Raw genomic sequence first — 25,980 nt, forward strand, 5'->3', positions numbered from 1 at the left:
AAACACAGACCAAAACACAAAAACTTAACTTTAACCACTGAACCATGAAAATGAGGTCAAGGTCAGATGACACCTGCCAGTTGGACATGTACACCTTACAATCATTCCATACACCAAATATAGTAGACCTATTGCTTATAGTATCAGAGAAATGGACTTGACCACGAAAACTTAACCTTGTTCACTGATCCATTAAATGAGGTCGAGGTCAAGTGAAAACTGTCTGACGGGCATGAGGACCTTGCAAGGAACGCACATACATGTACCAAATATAGTTAAACTATTACTCATATTAAGAGAGAAATTAAGAATACTAAAATTCTTAGCTTTTTTCCCCAGTAGTCACTGAACAATGAAAATGAGGTCAAGGACATTGGACATATGACATACGGAAAATTAGTAACATAAGGCAGATTCCAAATAAGAAAGTTGAAAAGTTCCCAAAAAATATTTAACAAAATCAACTTAAATGAAGTTCTGTTTTGGAATACATGTTATACTGATATAAGTAAACACTTTTTGACAAAAAATAGATATATTCGCATTATATTTTTTACATAAAGAACACCTTAAAAAAATGTTGCTATCATAACAAAATTGACAGACATTTTGACGGAAAATTTTTATGTTAGCAACACAAAAAATCCTGATATTTTCAGTATTATCAAGGTTTGGATACATGTATATCTTGATTTTATATGAAAGGCAAATTGGAATAAAACATTTCTGAACATCTGCACCAATAAAAATGGAATTTTAATAACTTTAAAAAAGGATTATCTTTGAGTTGCTAACATAAGATTTGACAGACATGAACAATGCTGCTAACATAAAATTTGACAGAAATTAAGTTGTTGCTAACATAAAAATTGACGGACTTTTTTGTTGCTACAGTCCCTGTAACGTAAAAGTTAACACTTTTTTCGTTCGGGAATCGTACGTACAGCGTTCGGTAATCGTTCGTATAGAGATCGGTCATCGTCCGTACATCGTTCGTATAGCGTCCGGTCAGCGTTCGTTCATCGTTCGTTCATCGTATGGTAAATGTCACCGATGAGGGTTTTGTGTAACGTATGCTTCATGGTATCGTTAATCGTTTTATTTGTCGTATGGTTTATGGTATCGTTTAGCGTTTAGCGTTTCGTTTATCGTATGGTATGTAATATCGTTTAGCGTTTCGTCAATCGTATGGTATATCGTTTTGTTAAGCGTCTGATATACAAGTATGTTAGGGTTTTATTTCAGAAAGTTATTTCAATTATTATAGTTTTGAGTTAAAATGATTTAATATAAAAAGATGCGAGATAAAAAAAAACAATTATTAGTTTGGATTGGATTAAATCTCTAACTAATATCATTATGGAATATATATAAAACGAAAAGAAACGTTTCCTCCCATCACATTTTGACATGAACAACAAGAGACCAAATACCGCGATAAAAGTCTATATGTCTCTCTCTCTCTCCTCCGCCAAATATTTCTCTGATCCAAATACTTCCTTGACACAATAAATTATATATAATGTTATATAAATGCGGCTTTATATGAAGTAAACGTTTTATATCTAAATGTTTTAGAAAAAAAGACAACACATCCATGGTATTTGTTCTCCTCAATGTCAGAGTCTGATATATACCGAAAACTGCCAGGGATATATAAAAATTCGTTGAAGATATCTATGGAACCAGCATCGCTTGTGATTCCTGCTGTCGGTGTTAAAACTGGTTTTTTTTTACTGTTAAAAGTGCTTAAGTCCATGTATGAGTAAAATACAGAATTAAAAAATAACTCTACCTTTTTCATATTTCTTTATCATAGAGGTAAGCTTCTGGCCAAGTTTCACTTATTCTGTCGCAAATCATTTACCTTAAATAACCAATCAATTGTATTCTAAAAGAAGTTGATTTGTTCTTTGTACGAATACATGAAATATTTGTCACTGGGCGTTATGTTTGCAATCGATGATCAAATAAAAATCTACAGTATTTACATGAAAGAGACTAAATAATATATTTTTTTATTATTATTTTACACATATTTGAAGGATCGAAATAATCAGTTCTACAAATGGATGTTATTTAAAGACTTGAAATTTTACAATTATCACATGCATCTATGAAATTTTTTATCGACGCACCAAACTTTTCCCTTTCATCGTGCATAGCTCATTTTCCGATTCGCTTAAGGTTTCTAACGATCTTCTTACTTGTTCATTACATTCTAAAATTGAAATCCTACACAAATTGCAAAAACTGTTATTCTCCGGCTAGATTGCGTAAAAGATAAATACTGTTTCGTTTGTGTACACACAATGTTTTGAAGGTCGATATCTAGTTTCGATAAGAAAGAATTAATTTGCGCCACAACTTAATTACGCCAATTCTTTTTTTGCATCACTTTATTGTAAAAACTGCAGCATTCATTTGCGCAAATAAAATAATCATTTAATTGCGCAAATACTATAGACTTGTTTTCCAATGTTTGTTCTTAGTGCACCGAGGAGGTCCTTTCCGGTATTTAAAGGTACAAGAAGAAATACCGCAAAGTGCCTCCTTTTAGTGCATGCACTTAGAACAAAATAGTGCATTAAGGACTTGATGGAATGATATAATTGACACAAAAAACATGGCATACAGAAGGAGACTTTCTTAAAGTACAAAATTTCAAATTTTAGTAATTTTAGTAATTATAAAGTTATTTAACAGTTGAAGTCAGTATTCTAATGTTACATGAAGGTGTAAATAGGTTAATCGTTTCGAGGTTATTATAACACAATTAATAAAATAGAGAATGGAAATGGGGAATGTGTCAAATTCCATTTATTGGCGCAATTCATATTATAAAAAAAAATAAGAAACGAGCGCGATTCAAACCTTTACAATATGACAAATTACACTTAAACGTTTTGACACACCAGTAAATTCTTCGTCCAGGGATATACACCTGACATTAAACTACCTTCAGTAACTTTACAATACCCAGCCGTGTCATTTCCGTATATTGTACATGTAGATAGCACGTGTGATACATGTATATACACCAGAAATACCCATTCAAATGATTTTTATTTTTAGAAGAACTCCATATCGGGTAACATTAAATATACATAAACATAAAATTACAATTGAAAAAAATGGTAATAATAAGTTCAAATGTTGTTTTATTAAATGCTACTAGGTACATATGTATATGTAAACTTGTGTTATTACGTTATTTCATGTACCATTTTTTTGGCTTCAATTACTTTTTTTATCTTATTGACTTATTCGTAAATCGAAAAACGCACAAATCTGAATAGAATCATATGGCATTGAATTCTCTAACTCCAAACTAGTTATACATGCATGTATATGTAGATGCCTCTTAAATTTTATTTTTCTCGTTGGGTTGCTTGTCCATTAATTGACGTTTACGCTATATTCTTTTGTTCGGTAGTTGTAAAAAAACGCTCATCTATCAATTTCACAAGAAATATAATACTCGTAAGTCATGAGCATTGACACAAACATAAAATAAAATGAAACACTTTAAAGCTGTTTAAATTATGCAGAGCATTTTGAAAATATAGTTTTGAAAAACCGGTTATTTTTGTTAAATACTTTTTCTGTCCCTTTTCTTAAAAATTAGGACACGTGTCACTGGTTAATATAGAACTAGTCAACCATGAATAATCCAAAACAACAAATTTGTGATTGGTTTGTCACACTTGCTTATATTATCAATATTACATATTGTTTTCGGCTGAGACTACTACACTGATCTGTCTGTGCTATCGCTCTGTGTGGGTTAATTATTTTAAGCATAACGTTTATAAATCGATCTCTGAAACAAATTATACATAAAAAAATGATATCATGAGAATTAAGTCAAAGTAAAGATTAAACTTATGCATGGCGGATAAGAAATATATGAAAACGATAGTTCAATGTACATGCAGCCTTGCAAATGATATTTAAAAAAATATATTTACTTTATAAAACTTAGGACTTTAATCTAAGTATTGTTGATGGGATGTTGAAGTTTTCAGAACGTAGAAAATACACAAGAAAATCTATCAGTACACTATTCTATCAAAATGTGTTTGGTGTCCATTTAACAATATATTGTTTAAGAGTTTAGTGTTTTCTTATTCATTCTGACATCTGTGTCCATGGATCTAAACAAAAAATTGTGAAGACGTAATGCTTATCTGTTTACCTTTAATTTTAAAAATGATTTTTCAACAGAATATTATATATATATATAAAACTGTTTAATTTTTGTTTTTCTCTGCGAAAACAAAACGGCCCTAAAGCTAAATGTCATCGTCAGCATGTATAATGGAAGGCGATAAACACTTTAGAATATACACCACCTGCTGGATCTTTTTACCTGGGCAAATATCTTATTACGTAACAAGTATGAATGTAAAACTCTCGATATGGTATATTCAGGCGAATATACATGGTATCTCTGGACTGGGGAATTTAAGATATTTTGATCTCATAATGTTACATGTAAATTTATTTGTGCTTTATGTAAAAAAAAATATGCATTTAGCCATTTTATTTTCAAAACTTCTTTAAAATGAGTTGACTTTGAGCATATGTTTATTTTCAAAACCAGGGACAAATCACTGATTGCTCAATTTTAGACCAATCTCATTATTTTCAGCAGTGGGCAAAGTATTTGAAAAGAAATTGTTTTTAAAAATGTATTTAATCACTTAATTAGTTATATTTCAAATATACAAAATGCGTTTCTGTTTCATATTTGCCTTTTGAGAATACTAATGCAGGAGTTCCATAAAGCTCTGTATTAGGTTCCCTACTATTCCTTATTCATGTACATTTGTATATGACATAGCTGGTAATTTGATAAGTCTAACTCGATTGTGTGCTGATGAAACATCCCTTTCTTATTCAAGAACTAGTCCTAACACAATAGCGAATGTCTTAAATAGCGATTGAGAACAAATTTTAGCATGGTCTAAGGATTGGTTTATTGATTTTAATCGGAACAAGACAATTACTATATATATGATATTCTCCTGTAATTCTTCTCCAAATGATATTAAAATAAGAACTTCAAAATCAAGTAGTAGAATTGGGGCCGGCAGAAATACCGCAAAGGACCTCCTTAGTGCACTAAGAACAAAAATGTGCATTAAGGACCTGATGGAATGATACAATTGTCACAAGGGACATCGCATCAAGAAATAGACTTTGTAAAAATTTCATAATTATATCTTTTTTTATTTGAGAGTTATTTAAGGTTTTCTCTACACGTGCCTCAATCAGTTGATTGTCACCTGTGTAATCGGTAGAAGTTCATGTTCGCCCAACCTTGACCCGTTTATAATCCGCTTGTATACTGATTAAACATGTATATGATATTTCAAATTGTTCTGGGTTTTTTTTCCGTTTGTTTGTTCCTGCCGTGTTTATTCTGTATTTCTGTCTGTTATATTTTTTTACTTCTAATGTAATGGCATATTTTCAACTCATATATATTATTTATCCTTTTAATTTTAAAAAGACAAATAATTGTGAACTCTTCACGGAAAGGTGAGGATGATATTTGGTTGCTTAAGGTCCAGTGGCCAATATTTCATTCATTTTTCTAATGTCAACCAAACCTCACAGCAAGGATTTCAAAAGGATAGAATACTGGCAAATGCAGAAAGATTATTTTGACTATATTTGCTGCCTTGGTCTCTATATGATGATTTATTATGTTTTAAGGGAGACTAAACTCATGTTCTACAAAAACAAATATATTCAGTTTTAATGAGGTTTTAGTCTAATCTAATTTCTGATGTGATTTACTGAGAATGTATCATTTCTGTTGATAAGAGGCAGCACCAAAACATGTTTATCTTTAACATGTTGTCAGGTTAAATACATATAGGGTTAAACATGTTTAAATGCAAACACTTTCCTTCACGTGTTTAGGAGAGGAACATATTGTGGATAAGAACTTATTTACAAATGCATTACAAGTAAAAATATGTATAGCTTGATGTTTAGGCCCTAAACACATTTTAAGAGTGTAAATATGACTTATTTATTTCCATCTACTTCATTTTAACTTTTGTGGAAAACCATACCACATCTCCTTTTGCTTATTTTTGTTGTATATATTCATATATTCATACACCACTTTCATTTATTTCCAAATCTTAAAATCATTTATTTCCACAGTTGTCCAGTTCTTTATCGTCTCTTCAATTAATAATCATGGCAGAACGGGCTCTAGAGTCATATGATTAAGTTAACTAAATTATTAAGTTCTCCCACATTGTGCATTATATTTCTTACATCACTATGCTTATTACATTATAAATGAAAATGGTATTCATCTTCAATTGTTAAAATAAAGATGAAAATTTGTTTATTCAGTAATAAATTAATCGTTCAAAGAAGACACTTATGATTTGTATTCTCTTTTTAAAACATTAAATAGTATTTACCGCTAGCCTTGCAGTTTTAAAATTTCTATAATACTTAAAATTTGTAATCGGGTTTTGATAAACCCTACGGACGCCACATACTTTCATATGTCTTTCAAGGTATAATGAAAGTATGTATAGGAAATGAAAGCTCAGAAGCATGTTTTTTTCTCAATTTGTATCTCAAAATTGGCCTCTTTAAAAAAAAAAAGCATTCATATTCAGTTTCCTTAAAAACAAATTTTAACAAAGGTAAAGTAAACACAAAATTCAATTTTTAATTTTTCTTTCATCAACTTGAAATTATACCATGCTAAACCGTTAGGTGCATTCAACAACAACCATTAATTAATCAATTAGTAACGATCAAAAGACAATTTTTTATTGGATAAGGTTGATTGAACATGATGATTGGTGGGTGGCAAGACAATTGTTTATTGGATAAGGTTTATTGAACATGATGATTGCCGAGTGGCACGTGCCGATTAAAAAGCATTTTACTTCAAAATTACAATATCTTTTGATACCAAACTTTATAAATATGAGTTATATACTCATATCCTCTTATATCCATGTTCTTTGGGGTCTCAAAACATCGTTTTAATGTCCTTAGTGCAAAAGCTTTCTTCTTAGTGCACTCAGAAGTCCTTTGCGGTATTTCTACACACCGGTAGAATTGTCTCCTGTCATAAACATTTAAGTATTACTTTTGATTCCAATGGTAAATTCTATACAATATAGAAAACGTTTTAAAGTGTGCAAGCACAAGATTAAATTTCTAAAAAAAATGAAATATGTATTGACTAGGAACTATCTTATTCGCATACACTTATAAGATCAATTATGTAATATGCACGTGAGTTATGGAATGACTGTACTAAACAAGATTCCAACAATCTGGAACATGTCGTTCAGTTGGAAGCAGGAAGATTAGTAACTGGGTTGCCTGTCTTTACTAGTCCGGAAGTTATGTATATAATCAGTGGTACAGGCAGACATTTGCTAGTGGACAAAGAAAATCCAAAAAAGCTCAATATGTTCTATTCTTCACATAAAGTGGGACTGCCTCTTCAACTTTGTATTTATTTGGCTTTTTAACTATTTTGATCTGAGCGTCACTGATGAGTCTTATGTAGACGAAACGCGCGTCGGCGTATAAAATTATAATCCTCGTACTTTTGATAACTATCTACGATTTAATGCCATTTTTTTCAGTTAAAGATGGAATATCAGAAAATCCTTTTTTTTCATATACTATCGAATGAAATAGCCTAAACCCTGACATATGTACGTCCAGAAATATGAATATATTTATCTAACTTGACACAGACACAATTGCACGTCAATCTTTATTATTAAGGACAGTTGATTGGATTAAAGTGATGGATTGCCACGCCTATATTAAAAATGAGATCCTATGAACAGACTTCAGATAGCTCCCAGTATTCGAATTCGATAAAAAAAAATATTTATATCTTGTATTGTTTCAATATTAAAAGTGTTGGGTAACGTAGTTGAATTTTAGATTAAATTTGGGAAGTCGTGTTTACATGTATCCCCATTTGTTAGGTTATTGATGAATAAAAAATTATCAGCTGGTTTTAAGAGTTGCAAATATTAACAAATTAAATTTATGATACAGAATTATTTTTTTATTTGTGTTCCTCAACATTGTTTGCTAAATTTGTTTTCCTCAAATCCCGAAAAGTGAAGAGTTTTTCATACGTATAAATCCAGAATTCACACAAACGACGTTCATGAATTTGATTGGAAATTATCCAAATTACAATTGTAAATGATACAAACTAAGCAATCAAGTTAACCAAAGTCTCGCTTTACATGCATTAGGAAATCAGCTGTAAAGCCAACATAAAGATAGCCGCTATGTCCTGAGAAGAGACCACGATGAAATTTGAAAGTTAAACAAATCTTAGTTTTCACGGGAACGAATATTTTATTAAAACGTTGTAGTGATCAGATCATCAATGACGTAATTTAAAAAATAAGACAAGGTCGGAAATAGTTCTAGAGGTCTAATAGCAAGAAAGTCTCCTCACTCAGCTTGTGGTTATGTGTTGGTCTTGGATAGAGTCACACCGACTTACAATTGACTATTTCTCTGCGGTTACAATTAAAGATCGTTGTCGAAATCAACACTAGGGAGATACCATTAAATTTTTACAGGGTAGGGGTGGGGGAGTTGTGGCAAGGATGAAAAATGTTGTCCTGCATTTTTCTTTCAATGTAATCTCAATGTAAATGTAGTTCTGTTTTTTTTTTAAATTTTACACTCTATTCTGTCCTGCCTTTCTTAGTTATTAATGTATCCTGACTTGTTTTTCATAAGTTCATCATGACTTTTCTTTTTGGCAAGATGGCCATACTGCCATTTTTCTCTTAACTCCTGTCATGCCTTTTTTTCTTTTCAATTTTCATACGTCAGACTAACTTCTTCGTGCATGTGACTTCATATATATATATTTCAAAAGGGATAAGAAATGTCTTAATTGATAAGTTCTAAATTGCATTTAAAACATCCATTGAAAGAACATTGTATAATTAGAAATCATTGTCCGCTGTTGAAAGTTCAGTTTCGCCATTTTTCGTGCTTGTCATAAGACGAAATTTCCGGGGTTTCGATTGTTAAACTCGTTAAATCAAATAACGAACATATTCCATCTCAACCTGAGAAAGAGTGGCTCATTTACATTAATTTCATCAATGATTATCGTTTTTGAGCTGTTGTACTTTCAATGCTATTTATAAACGCCGAGTAAAATTTTAAATGTTTGGTATACAAATTTTTAATTATTCATCTTTAAAAATATTCAGAGGACAATGGGACATATCGAAGAATCTTTGAGTTCTGACGAAAATTATAGTGTTTTTCTATCTTTCCACAAAGTATATAAAAGTACCAAGCGTTTTTCTCAACTTTGACAACCTTAATATTCTGTAACACTCTTTGCAGTATTTTCCAACAGCAATTATCAAAGTGCTTAGACAATTCCAGTGCACCGTTACGATTCAAATATGATGTAATGGTATAGAAAAACCTTGCAGTTTTGTAACTGTTGACAAAAACATGCTACATTTTAGAAAAATGGCTGTTAAGATTTTACCTATATCTGCCGTTGCCATATTGGGATAGTCGTAATTCCAGTTACGGTTATCAGTTTAATACCAGTGCAGTTGAGAAATATGGTGCAGTTATTCAAATGAAGATGTAAACCTTATCAATATTAAACCCCAGGCGCGGATCCAGAGGGGGGTTCCGGGGGTTGGAACTTTTTTTTTTGCCCTTTTATCAACGAAGCACGAGAAATATTGTTTTCAAAATTAGAAAGATCTACTATATCCATTTTGCTTTTATTGGTTGGTGACGGTGACCTTTCATTTCAGCAAAACAAAGACATTTTTGAGTCTGTACAATCATATATATTATTAATTCGTATATTTTAACAAATTTGATTCGTTTAGGGATAGTCACATGTTAAACTATATTTTCGAAGGTAGAGAGAAAACGTCGGATAGCAAAAGGCATATTGCACAGAGCATATTGCACGGTTATTTTTAGAATATCTAAAAATCGATTTACTTTGTGACGTCATGTAATGAATTTCATGATATCGTTAAACGTTTTGAAACAAATAATATCTGTGATCGACTCTTTGACGAAAAAAGTCTTTAAATACCTAAGATGTCAAACAAACAAACAAAATAATTAAATAACAACTAATATGTTGTTATTGTCAAGGAGACACTATGATGTATAAAATTCAAACAAAATCAAATGACGATTTTGATACAAATATACATAATGGTCTGAAATTAATAATATAACAAATATAGCCTTTGTATGAGGTCAATACAGGATATATCGACCCAAAGAAGTATATCGACCTCGGACTTTGTCCTCAGTCAATATACTTCTTTCAGGTCAATATATCCTTGTATCGACCTCACACAAAGGCTATATTTGTATAATATCAGAAATACACTAAGATTTAGAACATTCAATTAAAATTCGGAATTCCTACTTCCCAACTCTTCACTCTAGTTCAATTTTATATATTACTCTCATACGTTTTGTTTTTGAAACAAGGCTATATTTTGTCCAAAGACAAGCACAATAACTCCAAAGCGAATTGCGAGAAGTGGTTTCGTATTTCGTTTTAGTTAAAGAAAAAAAAATACTAATAGTTTATGTAAAATAACGACTCTCGTACGGTGTCGCGTTTATTATATCTTTTTAATGCATTGGTTCAATTAGATGCAAACAATAATGACCATAAAATGTCAGGTTTGCGAGATCAGACAGTAACCTAACAACTAAACAATTAAAAACCTAGATATCAATGTTTAACATTCGCCAGCAATGAGCAATTTTCATAAATAAAACATGATTGAGGTGAATACTTTGCGAGTAAAGAAAAAGACACTACCATAGATTTGTTATTAACCCCAGATGCTTAATGGGTTCAAATCAGTATTCAGGAATTACCACTTTTCATTACATCACATTACAACAGAAATTAGAAAATACATGTAGAGCCTCAAAGTATTTCTCAGACATTGTTATGTTCCTGTTGGCTTTATGAATATATCGATTTGAGCGTCACTGATGAGCCTTATGTAGACGAAACGCGCGTCTGGCGTACTAAATTATAAGCCTGGTACCTTTTGATAACTACTATGTAGCTTTCTTTCTGACAAACACGGTTTTATAAATGCTCACAGGCACCGACCATTGAAAAACAATCGATCTGTTTAAATAAGAAATGAAAATAATTGTTTTTTTTTTTTTATGGCAAATAAGAAAAATGACCGTTCGATTTAAAATTGTTTAAAATTATTTAGAATAGATTGAAATAGATGGAAATAACGTATTTTAATGTGAAAAGGCTAGACTTTAATTTTTGCCGTAGGGATGTAACTGAGTGGTTTTGTTTACAATTATTTCTCATTATTTCCCTAGTGCAAATCTGCAATAATTATTGTATCATCATGTTGTTTGATTTTCACATTATAACAAAACTGAGAATATAACGGATGAATTTATAGTTAGCTGTTTAATGTCCAGTGGCAACTATTAGATGTATCATTAGGAGGACATTTACAATGTTAATATAATAAAATTAGATGTATGTTTCATTATAATACGTTATTCTGATTGGCTACACTGCAATATTGCCTTATTCCTTAATCAATTTCATTACACAATAAAATCTACCACTCATGATGACACGAGGTCCCACAATATAGTGCAGAGGTAAATAAAAACGGGCGATATCTTTTTGCGCCAAAAAGTAACTCATTTGCGCCACAACTTAATTGCGCCAATACTTCTTTTGCGCCACCTAATTTTCAAAACTATAGGTATCATTTGCGCCAATAAAATAATCATCTAATTGCGCCATTTTTATTTATTTTTATGTATATATAAGAACTATATATAGATTGACTTCACTCCTCCTTCCATCCGGGACTGGGACCGGCAATTTTACTCCACCAAGCCTGACCAAGACGAAATCTACACGATAATCATACTGTTTTATGCATTCTATTTTCGAAATTTAGATAAATGGTGGTAATAAAGACTTTGACATGTATAGTATAAAGTTGTTTGAAATATTTTGGACAACATTTAAAGGTACCATCAGCAAAAAATATATTATCATCTTTTTTAAATCTTTCTTTTCTAAATTGTCTTCTTCAATTTTGAAGAGCTCAGAATTCAACGTATATTTGTTCCACCTAACAGAAGTTCCACATGTTCCAGTGGAAACTTTATTATAAACAATGTCATAATACCTTTACCTGTTGGAACAAATATTCTATACTATTTATTCCGTTAGGAACATCTACTATTATATTTATTCCTGTGGAAATAATATTCCAGAATAGTTTTTCCATTTGGAACTTATATTATGATGGAACTTCTATTCCGTGACACAGGTATGCTATAGGTAAAAAATATTTACAGGTAAATGTGGCGCTATTTCATTTCATTAACTGGCGCAATTAATACCATCAAAATTAAAGATAGTGGCGCAATTAATACCTTTTCAAAACTGCAATTGGCGCAAATTGATTCTGCCCATAAAAACTTGGTAGAAATCGTGTTTTCATTATCCTAGCTAAACAATGTATTTATAAGTATTGAATGCTACTTTTTGTAACTTCATAGGATTGTAAAAGCGTTGACCGTGCGCATTTTTTTAGAATAAAGCGCTTCCGCGCTTCATACAAAATGTACTTCAGTCAACGCTTTTACACCCCAATGAAGTTACAAAGGAGAAGCATACAATAAATAGATATAAACAAGGACATTCTGTGTTAAGCAAACATGTGTATCACGGCACAAGAGATCACCTATAGACCGTGTATATCATATGTATATTTAGGGTGGGTTGCTCCGAATAAAGTAGATATAGATACAGGAAAATAAAGAAAAAAAATTAAAATTTAGAATAGTGTATAACGGGCAAAATAAAGATCAGAGGAAAATGGTATAAGAAAATTAAAGAATAGAGGGAGTGAGTGGTCTAGTTTTTTGCTGGACAAATGTTGATGATTATTTAAAGTCGAGTGCATTTATAGGATAAATAATACACAATCGTTTGTACATTGGTAGGGATTTATGTTTAGAGTTGATGAGGCACATATGAGAAATTGTTTTTATTTGAAATTTTTCGAATAATTGTTTTTTTTCTCGTCTGATTTTAAAATGAATAAAAAATATCTTTAATCTAAAAACATATGGTTTAATTACGACACATAGATAAAACTGCTATTCAGTCGATTTTAAAATACATGCTATAAAAGAGAATACATAAAAATACTTAACAAATTTAAACAAATAGTCAACCTTAAGACCCCGAATATACTTGTGTAAGAACATTAGATTAATTCCGAATTCCATCTAAAATACATTGTTCATTTAAAGAAAAAAAAATGGTGATTCCTTAGGCTATTTTTAAAAAAATGACTTAATTCTCTGCAGACTGTAGTTTACTCGCACATTCATCAAGTACGTATTTCTACGGCTAAAACAAATCATAATTGTATCTTTTAATTTGTTTAAATTTATTTCAGTGTTTATTTTTCAAACTTTTTATGTAAATAATGTTGGATCAAGATCGAGTCAGATTAAATTATTATCTATTAAATTATTAATTAAAAACTAAAACATGTATCCAATCTAAATTTTACACATATTATCACCTATATCAAAAGATTAAACAGAACACAATTTTTGTTTTATATTTAAAAAAAAAACATGTACGCTAAACTATGCACGCCAAGAAACGATGTACGCTTAAACGATACGATATACGCTAAACGAAACGATGTACGCTAAACGATACGGTATACGCTTAATGAAACGATGTACGCAAAATCATACGATGTACGATAGAAGGGCGCTTATGTTATCGTTTATGGTACATGGTTTCGTTCGTACATCATTCGTTCAGCGTCCGTACAACGTTCGGTCAGCGTTTCGTTTGCATTCGTACATTGTTCGGTAAGCGTACGTACATTGTTCGGGCATCGTCCGTACATGGTTCGGGCATCGTTCGTATTGTTAACTTTTACGTTACACGGACTGTAACATAACATTTGACGGACTTTTTTGTTGCTAACATAACATTTGACAGACTTTTTTGTTGCTAACATAATATTTGACGGACTTTTTTGTTGCTAACATAATATTTGACGGACTTTTTTGTTGCTAACATAAGATTTCACAGACATTATTGTTGCTAACATAAAATTTGACGGACTAAAATGTGTTGCTAACATAAGATATTGACGGACTTGTTGCTAACATAAGATTTTGCTAACATAAATAAATTTGACAGACAATATATATATTTGACATTTTTAACCAATTACATTGGAGATTTTATCCTAGTTGAAAGTCATATTAAGAACTCCTGCAAAATACTGCTGCCTGAAATTTAAAAAGATTTCAACCCAGGACAGATAACTCTTATTTGTAGCACATCCAAATGTTGCTAACATGAAATGTCAAGTTTGACAGAAATTATGTTAACAACAGAATTGATAAAACTATTGATTAAATAAAGTAAATTGAAAGATCCAAAATGTGTATGTTTAATGTACATTATGAAATACAATTTTAACAGGCTTATATAAGTACCTACAATGATGTGGCAAGATTTTATGAACCTGTTGCTATCATAAAATTTATTGACAGACAACCATCTAAGAAGTAAGGTATTTGAAATTGAAAAAAATATATATCACAGATGTTTTTAACAAAAGAAAAGCAAAAGATTTAGAAACAGGGATGTTTGAATAATCAAACTACACTAATAAAAACCATTATATCAGTGTCAACTTAAAGTTAATGTAAAACATGAACCGTGTGTCAAAAAATGGGAAGTAATTTCTGTCAAACAGTTCACATTTTTCATCTTGTTTTGATCATTTCTACTTTTAATGGAAAGAATCATATCCAATAATTGGTTTTCTTGCTTTATATAACATTCTTATTCAATATAACATTTACACATTATCATTCAAATAACAGTTTGTATTATTTTTCTTAATTTGTTCTTTTTGACGGAATTTTTTATTTCTTTTTGGAATCTGCCATAAGGCATCTATATGCAAAGTAGGAAGGATCCAGGTCTTCTACTTTCTGAAATATTAAGCTTTTAAGAAGTTAGCTAATGCTGCTGCCGCCGGATCACTATCCCTATGTCAAGCTTTCTGCAACAGAAGTCGCAGGCTCAACAATAACCAAAAACCAGTTTTTTAATAGTTCCTCTCTCTTTTCTGATTTAGCAATATGTTTGTTTCCAACACTAGATCATTCATCTTACAGTTAAACACATATTAATGAAAATGTGTCTGTTTTTAGTTGAATTGGATACTTTTTTTTAGCAGATTAATATAATATGAGGGGGCACTGACTGCCTGAGAGGGGGGCCCACTCCAGTCATGCTTCAGTGATTCCCTAAATAATCAACCAATTTTTTTCTCACAAAAGGGGGGAGTAGGGCTGGTCCCCTTTCCCCTTAAATTCCGCCTCTCAATAGATACACTCAATATGCTTTGAAAGTTTGATGTATAAAAAAATGGGCAGTTTTCATAATAATTTTATAATTATGTAAAATTTATGATATATATTGGAATCATCTAAGTAAATCAGCAGGGGTTAAAAAATCCACTAGCCCGACGCCCGGGACTAGATCATTTACGCCTCGGGCAATTAAAATGTGTAATCCGATATGCCCGACGGACTAATGACAAAAAATTCCTGACGTTTCCAAAATGGAAAGTGAAAAATCCCTTTATCACTATTCTATGTTAGCCGTTTCGATTCAATTAAGTCATCCGGGATTCCAAGAATTTGAACTGGTTTGTACAGGTCCTGTTGTACATATTTTAAAAATAGAATAAATAAATCTGGCATGTCTGGGTGGCCTGGTGTCATGTGTTGATTGCAATTCTCGTACTTTAAATATCGATTTATCATACCATAACTTGGGGTATTGTACATTGCTTATCGTGCCGAGATTTCCAATTAACGGTATTTGGGGGTATGATGTATTGATTGGTATTGACCTGTCTTGTTGCACAGCTCTTGAGCACGAAACCATGCAACAAAATATTTCTTAATATTTTAGTACGGGAACCCCAGAAACTTCGTCAGTTATTCAACGAAAAACGGTAGATGAAGGGAGTAACGAGGCTGAAAATTCATCCCCCAAAAATGCTAAATACGACAGGAAAAGACGCGTAAAAAAAATAATAGTGTCCAGGACAGCAGGGCTGTCAAGTCTTTAGCGCGAGACTCACACATGTTCATGCTTATTTGGCAGCATTTTCCTTTGATTTATTGTTTTTTCTCTTTGATCTTTACAATTTAGCAAACAAATCAAGCATTCACTTCCTGAAAAGTTGGCAGAACTGGGACACAATGATTGCCTGGCAAGGTTGGCTGTTGCTGATGAAAAAAACAGACAATGCTCTGTGAATATTGCCGTTAGTTGCCCCAAGCACGCCAATAAAAAGTTTGCTTTAAATGTGGGAACAACTAAGTTAGGTTAAGCTCCAAAAGAATAAATAACAGATCAACAAAAATGATCAAATACAGTGTATAATGTCTCCTTCAAAACAAAGGACACCCACTTGGTATTATGCAGCAAACTCTTGATTTTTAAGGCATACTAGGGCTAGCAGGTCAGTTTTGATGGACTAGATATAGCAGTTCTTCCAACAGGGCTAGTAAAGTCCTGCTGCCAATAAGTCCTGGGCTAGTTAGCTGTAACAAAATTTGTTAACCCCTGATTAGGTATAATATTAATTTCAGAATCTGCTATTATTATAATTACCTATTTGACAAAATTGTATTTCTTGATCTGACAATTCTGTCTTCTCCATTTCTGAAGCAACATCCTGGTATTTTCCGTGTCTTACAGCTTCAAGAAGGTGTGTGTATGCATCTTCACCTTTGCGAATCAATGTGTTGTATAAAAGTCTATTACTTTCCTGTTGAGTGAGTGAAGAATTACAAATTTCCTCTTTTTCTTCCGTACTTAAAACATCAGACTGATACAAGTGGTCAGCTATGTCTGTTTTGGAGTCAACACCATGGACAAACATCATGTAATTCTTTTGTAGTTTAACTTTGTGTTTATTCAACACTGAAATATAAGAAAGGTATGAATGAAATATACTCTTCCTCTTTCACACACATATTTTTTTTCCAACTGTGATTGGCTGTTTTGTTAAAGTTACTACATTAAATATCAATTGTAGGAGTAATTTTTTGTGTTTGAAATATTGGTTTTATTCCAATACACAGAACAAAAAAAACTGTACCAAGAGTGCATAATACGTAATAAATAGAATTACATTATGTATATATATATTAAATTAGACATGTAATGCATGTTAGACAATGAATGAACAAAACAGTATTTTTAAGATAAAAGGCGGGAGATAGCAAGGGGATATTCAATATTCATAAGGCTGAGAGTCTGACAATGCCATGGCGAACTGGAGGCTCTTAAGAGTCTGTGTCACTCAACTGGAGCTATGCGAAACATGAAAAATGACCTTTCACCAACATTGTACACTACAATTTAATGCATGACTAAATTCGCTTAAAAATCTTGTTGACCTTGTATTGCTGATATTTTTTTTATCTTTTTAGTTTCTCCCTATATATATACTATCGATTCCAAAATTAAAATAAATGTCAAGAACTTAAACGTTAGTAAAAAATTGTCTTTTATAAGCATGATAAGGGTTCAGCCAATGGTTTCTGTCATATTGGCATTCTTATATATACCAATCATTTTTGAGGATAACAGTTTCTATATCTCTTATAGTTTTCAAGATAAGAGGCAAATACTCTGACATTCTAAATAGATTTGTCTTTAAAGGGCAAAAACACCTTTAAGCAATTATCTAATAGCTACAGTCGTGTATGAATTTTTGTTGACCTTGAATATCTGATCATTTTTGCTGTTCACAGTATCTACTTTTCTGTTTTTTCAAGATTATGGACAAAAAATGGGGAATAAGTCAACAATCTTGATTTACATGATTTAAGGGCAATAATTCTAATAAGGAGTCAACCAATGTTTTCAGACATATAATTCTTTTGTATAGGCCTTTTATTGTTGAATTTTTGTTGTTTACAAATTCTATTCTACGTATCTAATTATCTATAATAGTTTTCAAGATAAAAGGCAAAAATTTACAAATAAGTCAAAAATTGAATTTGAAAGGCAATAACTCCTGTAAGCAATGGTAAGGAGTCACCTGATGGTTTGAATTTTATTTGTGTTTTATTTTTTTGTAGATCTTATATGTAATTATTTTTGCTGTTTGCAATTTCTACGTTTCTTTTATAGTCGTGATAATTTCCAAATAGTAGGCAGAAATTTGATAATAAGATTAATAAAAGAACAGTTCCAATGTGGCTGCTTGGCACATATTTTATATTTCCAAGGGGCGTAACTCTTTTAAAAAAAGTAAATCGTCAACCATTATAGTACTTGTCCGAAATATTGCTGATATTACTCTATAGTATAAGTTTGATAAAAATCTGGCAAGAATATTGTACATATGAGAGCACTAGCGAGGCCATTTTCCATAACTGTTATATTTACAAGGGGCATAACTCTTTTAAAAAAAGTAGATCAGCCACCATTAAAGATATTGCTGATTTTAACCTATAGTATAAGTTTTAAAACAAGAGGCCCTAAAGAGCCTGTGTTGCCCACCTTTGTCTATGTGCATATATTTAACAAAGTTTACACTCTCCAACATTGTAGACAAGAATAGAATTCATGACAAAAATCTGTTTTGTTGATTTTGTAACAAGACGAATTTATCAGTTATTCTAAATCATAGAGCTGATAGCTCTGAGGTGGAAGAAGGTAAATAAAAGGTAACTTGAATTACCATAAAAGCAGCCCCACTAACCCAGGCTGCTTTGTTCCATTTATTGTTTTTGAAATACGGAGGGACATATGAACCCCCCCTCTTTTCTTTTCTTCAAAAAAACTAAATGTCACTAAAAAAATTTTTTGAATCAAAACCAAAAAGTATACAGATCTTTAGATTAATATAACAACATGAACAAAGAAGTGTGTAAAGTTTTAAGCAATAATCATCAATTGTTTTTCAGATACGGCGCGACATGTAAAAAAACTCCCCTTTTTTACAAAATACTAAATAACTGAAAAACAAAATGTTTAATCATCACCAAAAAGTATACAGATGTTTAGATTAATATAACAAAAAAATGTGTAAAGTTTTAAGCAATAATCATAAATTGTTTTTGAGATACGGCGCAACATGTAAAAACCCCTCCCCTTCTTTACAAAATACTCAATAACTCAAAAATGAAATTTTGAATCATCACCAAATAGTATACAGATCTTAAGATTAATATAGCTAAGAATTGTGTAAAGTTTTAAGCAATAATCAAAAATTGTTTTTGATATACGGTGCGACATGTGAAAAAAAAAACCACCGCCCTGTTTTAGTTACAAAGTGCAGTAACTCAAAAAGTTTTAATCTTATATTCACCAAAAAGTATACAGATCATTTGACCATCATAAGAAACAACTCTAAAAAGTTTCTTGAAATTTGGATAAGTCATTCTCAAGTTACTGTGCAACATGTTTACGCCGGACAGACGGACGGACATTTGTATAACATAATACGTCCCGTCAAAATTTTGACGGACGTATAAAATTCAAGTTGATATCGTTAAATTGATTATTGACAGTACATTTATATTGCCTGATATTAACAGTTGTACCGATTAAGACAAAATTCAAAAAATGTCTACCGATATGTGCTATAGGTTGCATACAAAGAGAACTTGCATTTTGCAGAAACTGTGAATCCGTCCGATGAACTGTATATAAAAGTAAAACCAAATATTGAACATTTGTGATATGAGCTGTTTGTACATATGTGATAAGGTAGCAGGGGTGTCCCCTTTATTTTTACTGTAAAAAGCTTAAGTGATCCTGTCCAGTTATTATTTGTTTTTTATTTACATTTATATTCCAATTCGTAAACTTTGGATTTTTGCGCTTTCCATTGTATAAAGCACCCTATATTTTTAGATTTTAGTTGTGTACAGTAAATCTTAAAAAGAAATATTGATACTTTTATTTTTTAATAGCGTAAATTATTTTATCAGTCCTTAAATAGTTGAAGAAGAAAAAGAATAAATTTGTTTGCACTTGCAGTTTTTAAATCCTATATTTATTAAAATAAATCAAATGTCCTCAAATATTTATGTCTGTACTTGTTTAGTAAACAAATTAATATCCATTTAGACCATTATTTACATTTTCACACAGGTAAACTAATTTGGCTATAAATTGATCAAAGCATGTCTGTGTATAATCTCTAATCTAAAATCGTAATTGTTATAATTTTATTTTTAGATAATATTTCTTATTCTATGAGCATTTAGAGTTTAATCAAAATTATCCCAACAGCAACGTACTGCACTTGTCAACTGAGTCTTGAATAATTTTATAAATAGATTCAAACCATTTGAAGTAGAAGGGCATCTTATTCACATGACAAAGGAAAACAATGAATAAAGACAACAATTTATTAAGAAATAGAACCCTTTTTATTTATTAAAAACAAAATCTTCTTGTCTGCAAATTCATAACTTCAAGGGCGAACATGTAAACAGGGCGAGTTGTCGCGATACAAATTCACGCATGCAAATATCTACAGTATAAACATCCGTTTACAAGAAAACAAATAACGTTCGTGTAGATGAGATGAAATCTAATGATTTACAAAAATAAAAGGGTACATATTTACAATAGTGATCGTTTTTCAATCCTAATTTACAAATTAAATGATTCAGATGCTTAATCATGTGTAAAAATCGGTGTCAGGAATCAGAAGTTGTTATGAAATTGTAATACACAGAAACGAATGCGGCATACAGAGAATTCAATGATTTTAAAGTCGGCACCATTGGCCTTCAGAAGACTTGAAGTCTTCTTCCACCAAAACTAAACAAAACCGACCAGAGTTTTAATCCATTTCAAGAAAAAATTCTCAAAAATTTTGAAACATTATTTGATGATTTTCAAAAAAATAACAGGCATGACAGGACAAATGACTTTCAGGAACACATTAAAACAAGGGAGATTGTAAAAGCAATTAAGTCCCTTAAAAATGGGAAAAGCACCGAGCTAGCTCTACTGAATTATTTCAAATGAAATGTTGAAAAATTAAATATCAGTCTTAACAAAAGAATTACAAAAGCTATTTAACTTTATTTTAAATAACGGCCTGGAATAAATTATTTTTAGTACATGTGCTTCTACATAAAAAGGGTAGTAAAAGTGACACTGCAGAGGTTACTCCAGTATTAGAGAGACTTTTGTATTGAAAATGTTCAAAATTACAGGAAAAAAATATAACCACATTGTGCGATAAAAATAAAATTAATCTATTGCAATAGATTTTCATTATACCTTTAATTTTCTATTCACAAATATACAATTAAAATTGAGAATTGAAATTGGGGAATGTGTCAAAGAGACAACAACCCGACCATAAAACAGCTAAGAACAACCAACAGCACAATTCAGGGTTGTCAATAAGATTTAAAGTAGGAGGTTAAATAATAAAAGTAGCAGGCAACACTGGCGGACGGCGTAGCCGTTCGGCGGGACGAGCTTGCTCGTTGCCCTTCACGGCGAGGGGTCTGTGGGCCGCTCAAGGCCCCCAGAATTTTTTTTAAAAATGGTGCAAAATCCTGCACCCTGGGGCGCTCCTGAACTCTAATTTTGTTCTTCGCAAACACTATTTTTTTAATGATGATAAGGTAAATGAGCAGCAAGATGGTCATATTTTCTATAAAGTTGATCACATATCATCAAGAATTTCAGCTAACAAGTTATTGAAGGTGTTTGCGGATTTTTGAGGAAAATAATGAAGGCATGACTCTGTAAGACATGGTGATCATTCAGGAAAAGATTTAAATTTGATTTTATTAGTTGAAAATATTTTCAATTTAACTGTAGACATGCAATTCAATTATTCAAATAGTTCTAACCCATAGAAAACATTTTTCAGTATTAATAATTTCAAATACTGATCACAATAAATCAAATGATGAATTCAATGGACTGTTGTTTAAAGGCAAAAAGGATGCACTTTGGTGAAATTACAATAATCTAGAATTTAAAATTGATACCATAATTCAGAAGAGCATTAGTTAAGAAGCAAACAAAAGGAAAGAAAGAAATATAAGATCTGCTTAAATTTTGGTATTAAAATGACTTTTTGTGAGTTATTAATTGAAGTCTTATATTTAAGAAAGGAAAAATGGGGTCATCATGGTCATGGGTCAAAATATTTTACACTGTATCATAGGAAAAAAACAGAGATTAAACATCTGACAGAAATTCCGGAACCTGGCCATAGTACATCCTTGAATGCATAATGCAAGACTCACACTTCTTTATAATCATAGGGAGACATCATCATCCTCATTTTTTATTATTATAACTTGGATCAGGTGAGTCAGGGCATGATTGTGTGAGATTTCTTTTTTAACAGCATTGTGTCATGTTTGTTTGGGGAATGTTAAGCAAGACCTGTCATGTGTGATAATAGTATATCCTCCTTTACACAATATATCTCTTGGTGTCAGGTGGTGCTCCTAGTATTGATGACTCTATTTGAAGCTACACAATGACATGCAGACGAGCTATCTCTACATTTTTTTTCTTTCATTTCAAAAGAAAGGCCATGGGACAGGTATACATATGATTTATGATTTATGGTAAAAATAAAGCGTGCTGTTAAGAGGCTCTATCACAAGTTTGAAAACAAGAAAGTGAAAATCACTTAATGAAAATAATGTGATGTCTACTTTAAATTTATGAGACAAGACATTGCTCTTTTTTTCATTTCATGGTAGGATGACGATCATGCACTTTCATGAACATTACCAAGGAGGGTGTCTTCGAGGCTGTTTTCGAATAAGCTGTACATAAACCAAATAATTGTAAAATTTAAGCGATTTCTCTAATTTAGTTCTTTTTTTATTTCGATATTACCGCTATTTCTCCTATTAGTTCAACAGAAAAAAAGGACATTAACAAAAATGTATGCTTCTTTCGAAGGCAGATTGTGAGCGTAAATGAACGGTGATATAAAAAAGAAGATGTGGTATGATTGCCAATGAGACAACTATCCACAAAAGACCAAAATGACAAAGACATTAACAACGATAGGTCACCGTACGGCCTTCAACAATGAGCAAAGCCCATACTGCATAGTCAGCTATAAAAGGCCCTGATAAGACAATGTAAAACAGTTCAAACGAGAAAACTAACGGCCTTATGTGTGTAAAAAAAATGAACAATGACCCCATTTTTTTTATTTCATTTTTCTATTAAGTATAAGATAAAGTATATTTATAGAAAAACATAGCGAATTCTTATATTAAATAAAAAAAATGATTTAGACCCGTGAGCCCCCTTTAAGTGTACAGTGTATCTTTATCTATTATAATTTTCCATCATACATGTATGTTGCAAAAGCAACAAAAAAACGAGTGTGGATAGTAAACCCCCCATTGACAGAAACAAGTGCCTGTGTGTGATTTACTTGGTAACAGAGACATATACTACAATATGTATCTGTTGGTAATAAAAAAATCCATACCTAATATACATGTATGCCATAATGCCCATACTGTGAAATTAAAATTTCTCACATGACACCCTTTCTTTGGGATTGTGCAACTGAATCATTACCATTTTAGCATTATGTTTTATATGTTTAAACCCAGTACAAAGGACGTTCCACTCCATTATTGCTGTTTACAGTTCATCTCTATCTATCATTTGTCTATAATAATATTCAAGGTAATAACTGAAAACGGCAAAATTTCCTTAAAATTACCAATTTAGGGGCAGCAACCCAACAACAGAATCTCAGATTCATCTGAAAATTTCAGGGCAGATAGATCTTGACCTGATAAACAATTTTATCCCATGTTAGATTTGCTCTATATTCTTTGGTTTCAGAGATATCAGCCAAAATCTACATTTTACCCCTATGTTCTATTTTTAGTTATGGCGGCCATCTTGGTTGGTTGGCCGGGTCACTGGACACATTTTTCAAACTAGATACCCAAATGATGATTGTGGCCAAGCTTGGTCATGTTGGTTTAATTTGGCCAAATAGTTTCAGAGGAGAAGATTTTTGTAAAAGTACGACGGACAACGACAGACAACACCTGTCAATGGACATCATTACTGTCTGCAGTCATGTGATCATGAGTACAACTCCACAGGTGAATGGAGCTCTTTGTTAATACTTAATTATCAAAAGTCAATCATGGTCAATAGTACAAATGTTTCAACAAAAGAGTTGTTGTACACATGCATTCTCAAGAGATGCAGCAGGTTTTGACAAAACTGAAACTTTCGGAGGACTCAATAACTCATGAAATAGGTTGCAAGTTGCAAAATCATGCTCCTATCTCACACTAGCATTTAATTACAAAAAACTTGCATTATACATTAATTGGTCTATACCAATATACCTCAATTGGTGGATTATACGTCAATTGAGGTATAATCCACCAATTGGTGGTTATTCCTGACCTGTCCTGTGGACATTGACTTGTGTACAAGGTTCCAATATAAACTCATCAGAGCATGTTGTGATTTACTTGGTAATCAAATAATTCATACCTAATATACATCCCATACTGTGAAATTAAAATGTTGCCATTTTTGCAATATGTTTTATATGTATAAACCCAGTACAAAGGAAGTTCCACTCCATGTTATCCCGCCTTTTCTACCAAGGGATCAATAGACGCAGGGGAGTGAAACGTAGCCTATGCTTAAATATTTTCTCCAGGTAAAAACAGTAATAAATGTTTTGCAGAAAAGCATTGTTAAGGAAAAAGTAAAATCACATACAAGGATGTTCGCTACTCTGTTATAAAATAACAAACTTTTTTAAAGACTGTTCTAAATTGATAGTATGTTATGTGACAATACTATTAATATTTCAATATCAGAACTCAGTCAGAATTAATTTAGATATACCTGCACAACCAAAATGTATTAATAGATTGCTGACGTAGCATGCGCACACACTCTCTTGTTATCATGTAGCTAATTAAATATGTAGACTGAAACTGCCTTTGTGTTCATCGCCTCACACCATTCCGAAACATGGTGTCAGATGTGCTAAAAGAAGCGAAGTAACGAGAAAAGACAATAGTCCGACGTCTGGACAGAACTAAATAAATCAGGGAGTACATATATATCCAAAACACTGCCCATCCCAATTGACCTTGTTCGTTTCCTTTGTCTATAAAACGTAAACAATGGAGAAACTGAGAGCCCCAGAAAGATTTAACTTAGACGCTCATGATCTTGCCGATGCATGGAAGAAATGGAAGGAAGAGTTAAATCTATATATCGATTTGGTAATGGACAGCGAGGATGAGCAAGCAAAGGTTAAACTATTTCAGTATTTAGTCGGTACGAGAGGCCGTGAGATCTACCTTACAATGGCATTCGAACAAGAACCACAAAATAGGACACTAGCAATGGTCCTACAGGCGTTTGATGGGTATTGCAATCCAAAACGAAACGAAACTGTAGAAAGATACCCATTTAATATGAGAAACCAGAATAAAGAGGAGACATTTGAAAAGTATGTCACCGAGTTGAAAATATTAGCAACAACTTGCAACTATGGAGCGCTGCAAGAGTCATTAATAAGAGACAAAATTATCTGTGGTATTCAAGATTCACACTTAAGAGAAAGATTGTTAAGAGTTATAGACTTAGACCTACCGAAATGTTTACAAATTTCAAGAGCAGCAGAACTGTCTAAAGAGAGAATAAAAACATTAGAAAACCCAACTTTTTCAGACTTAGAAGTACATGGTGTCAAACATAAACAAAGAAATCCTAATTATCAACAGCAAAAGCAATATACACATAAAACTAAACCGTCTTATGCA

General features: G+C 31.7%; 1 protein-coding gene across 2 annotated transcripts in view; it reads right to left on the reverse strand.

Annotated features, from left to right (window-relative positions):
- LOC143076400 (uncharacterized) overlaps positions 1 to 25,980 on the reverse strand; it is a 263,485-nt gene that overhangs the window by 161,539 nt on the left and 75,966 nt on the right. For both annotated transcript variants that reach the window (XM_076252146.1, XM_076252147.1), the window contains exon 7: positions 16,802 to 17,113. In XM_076252146.1, the coding sequence (XP_076108261.1) occupies positions 16,802 to 17,113 (312 nt within the window). The remainder of the gene's footprint in view (positions 1 to 16,801; positions 17,114 to 25,980) is intronic.

This window comes from Mytilus galloprovincialis, chromosome 5 (genome assembly GCF_965363235.1).
Source record: "Mytilus galloprovincialis chromosome 5, xbMytGall1.hap1.1, whole genome shotgun sequence".
NCBI lineage: Eukaryota > Metazoa > Mollusca > Bivalvia > Mytilida > Mytilidae > Mytilus > Mytilus galloprovincialis.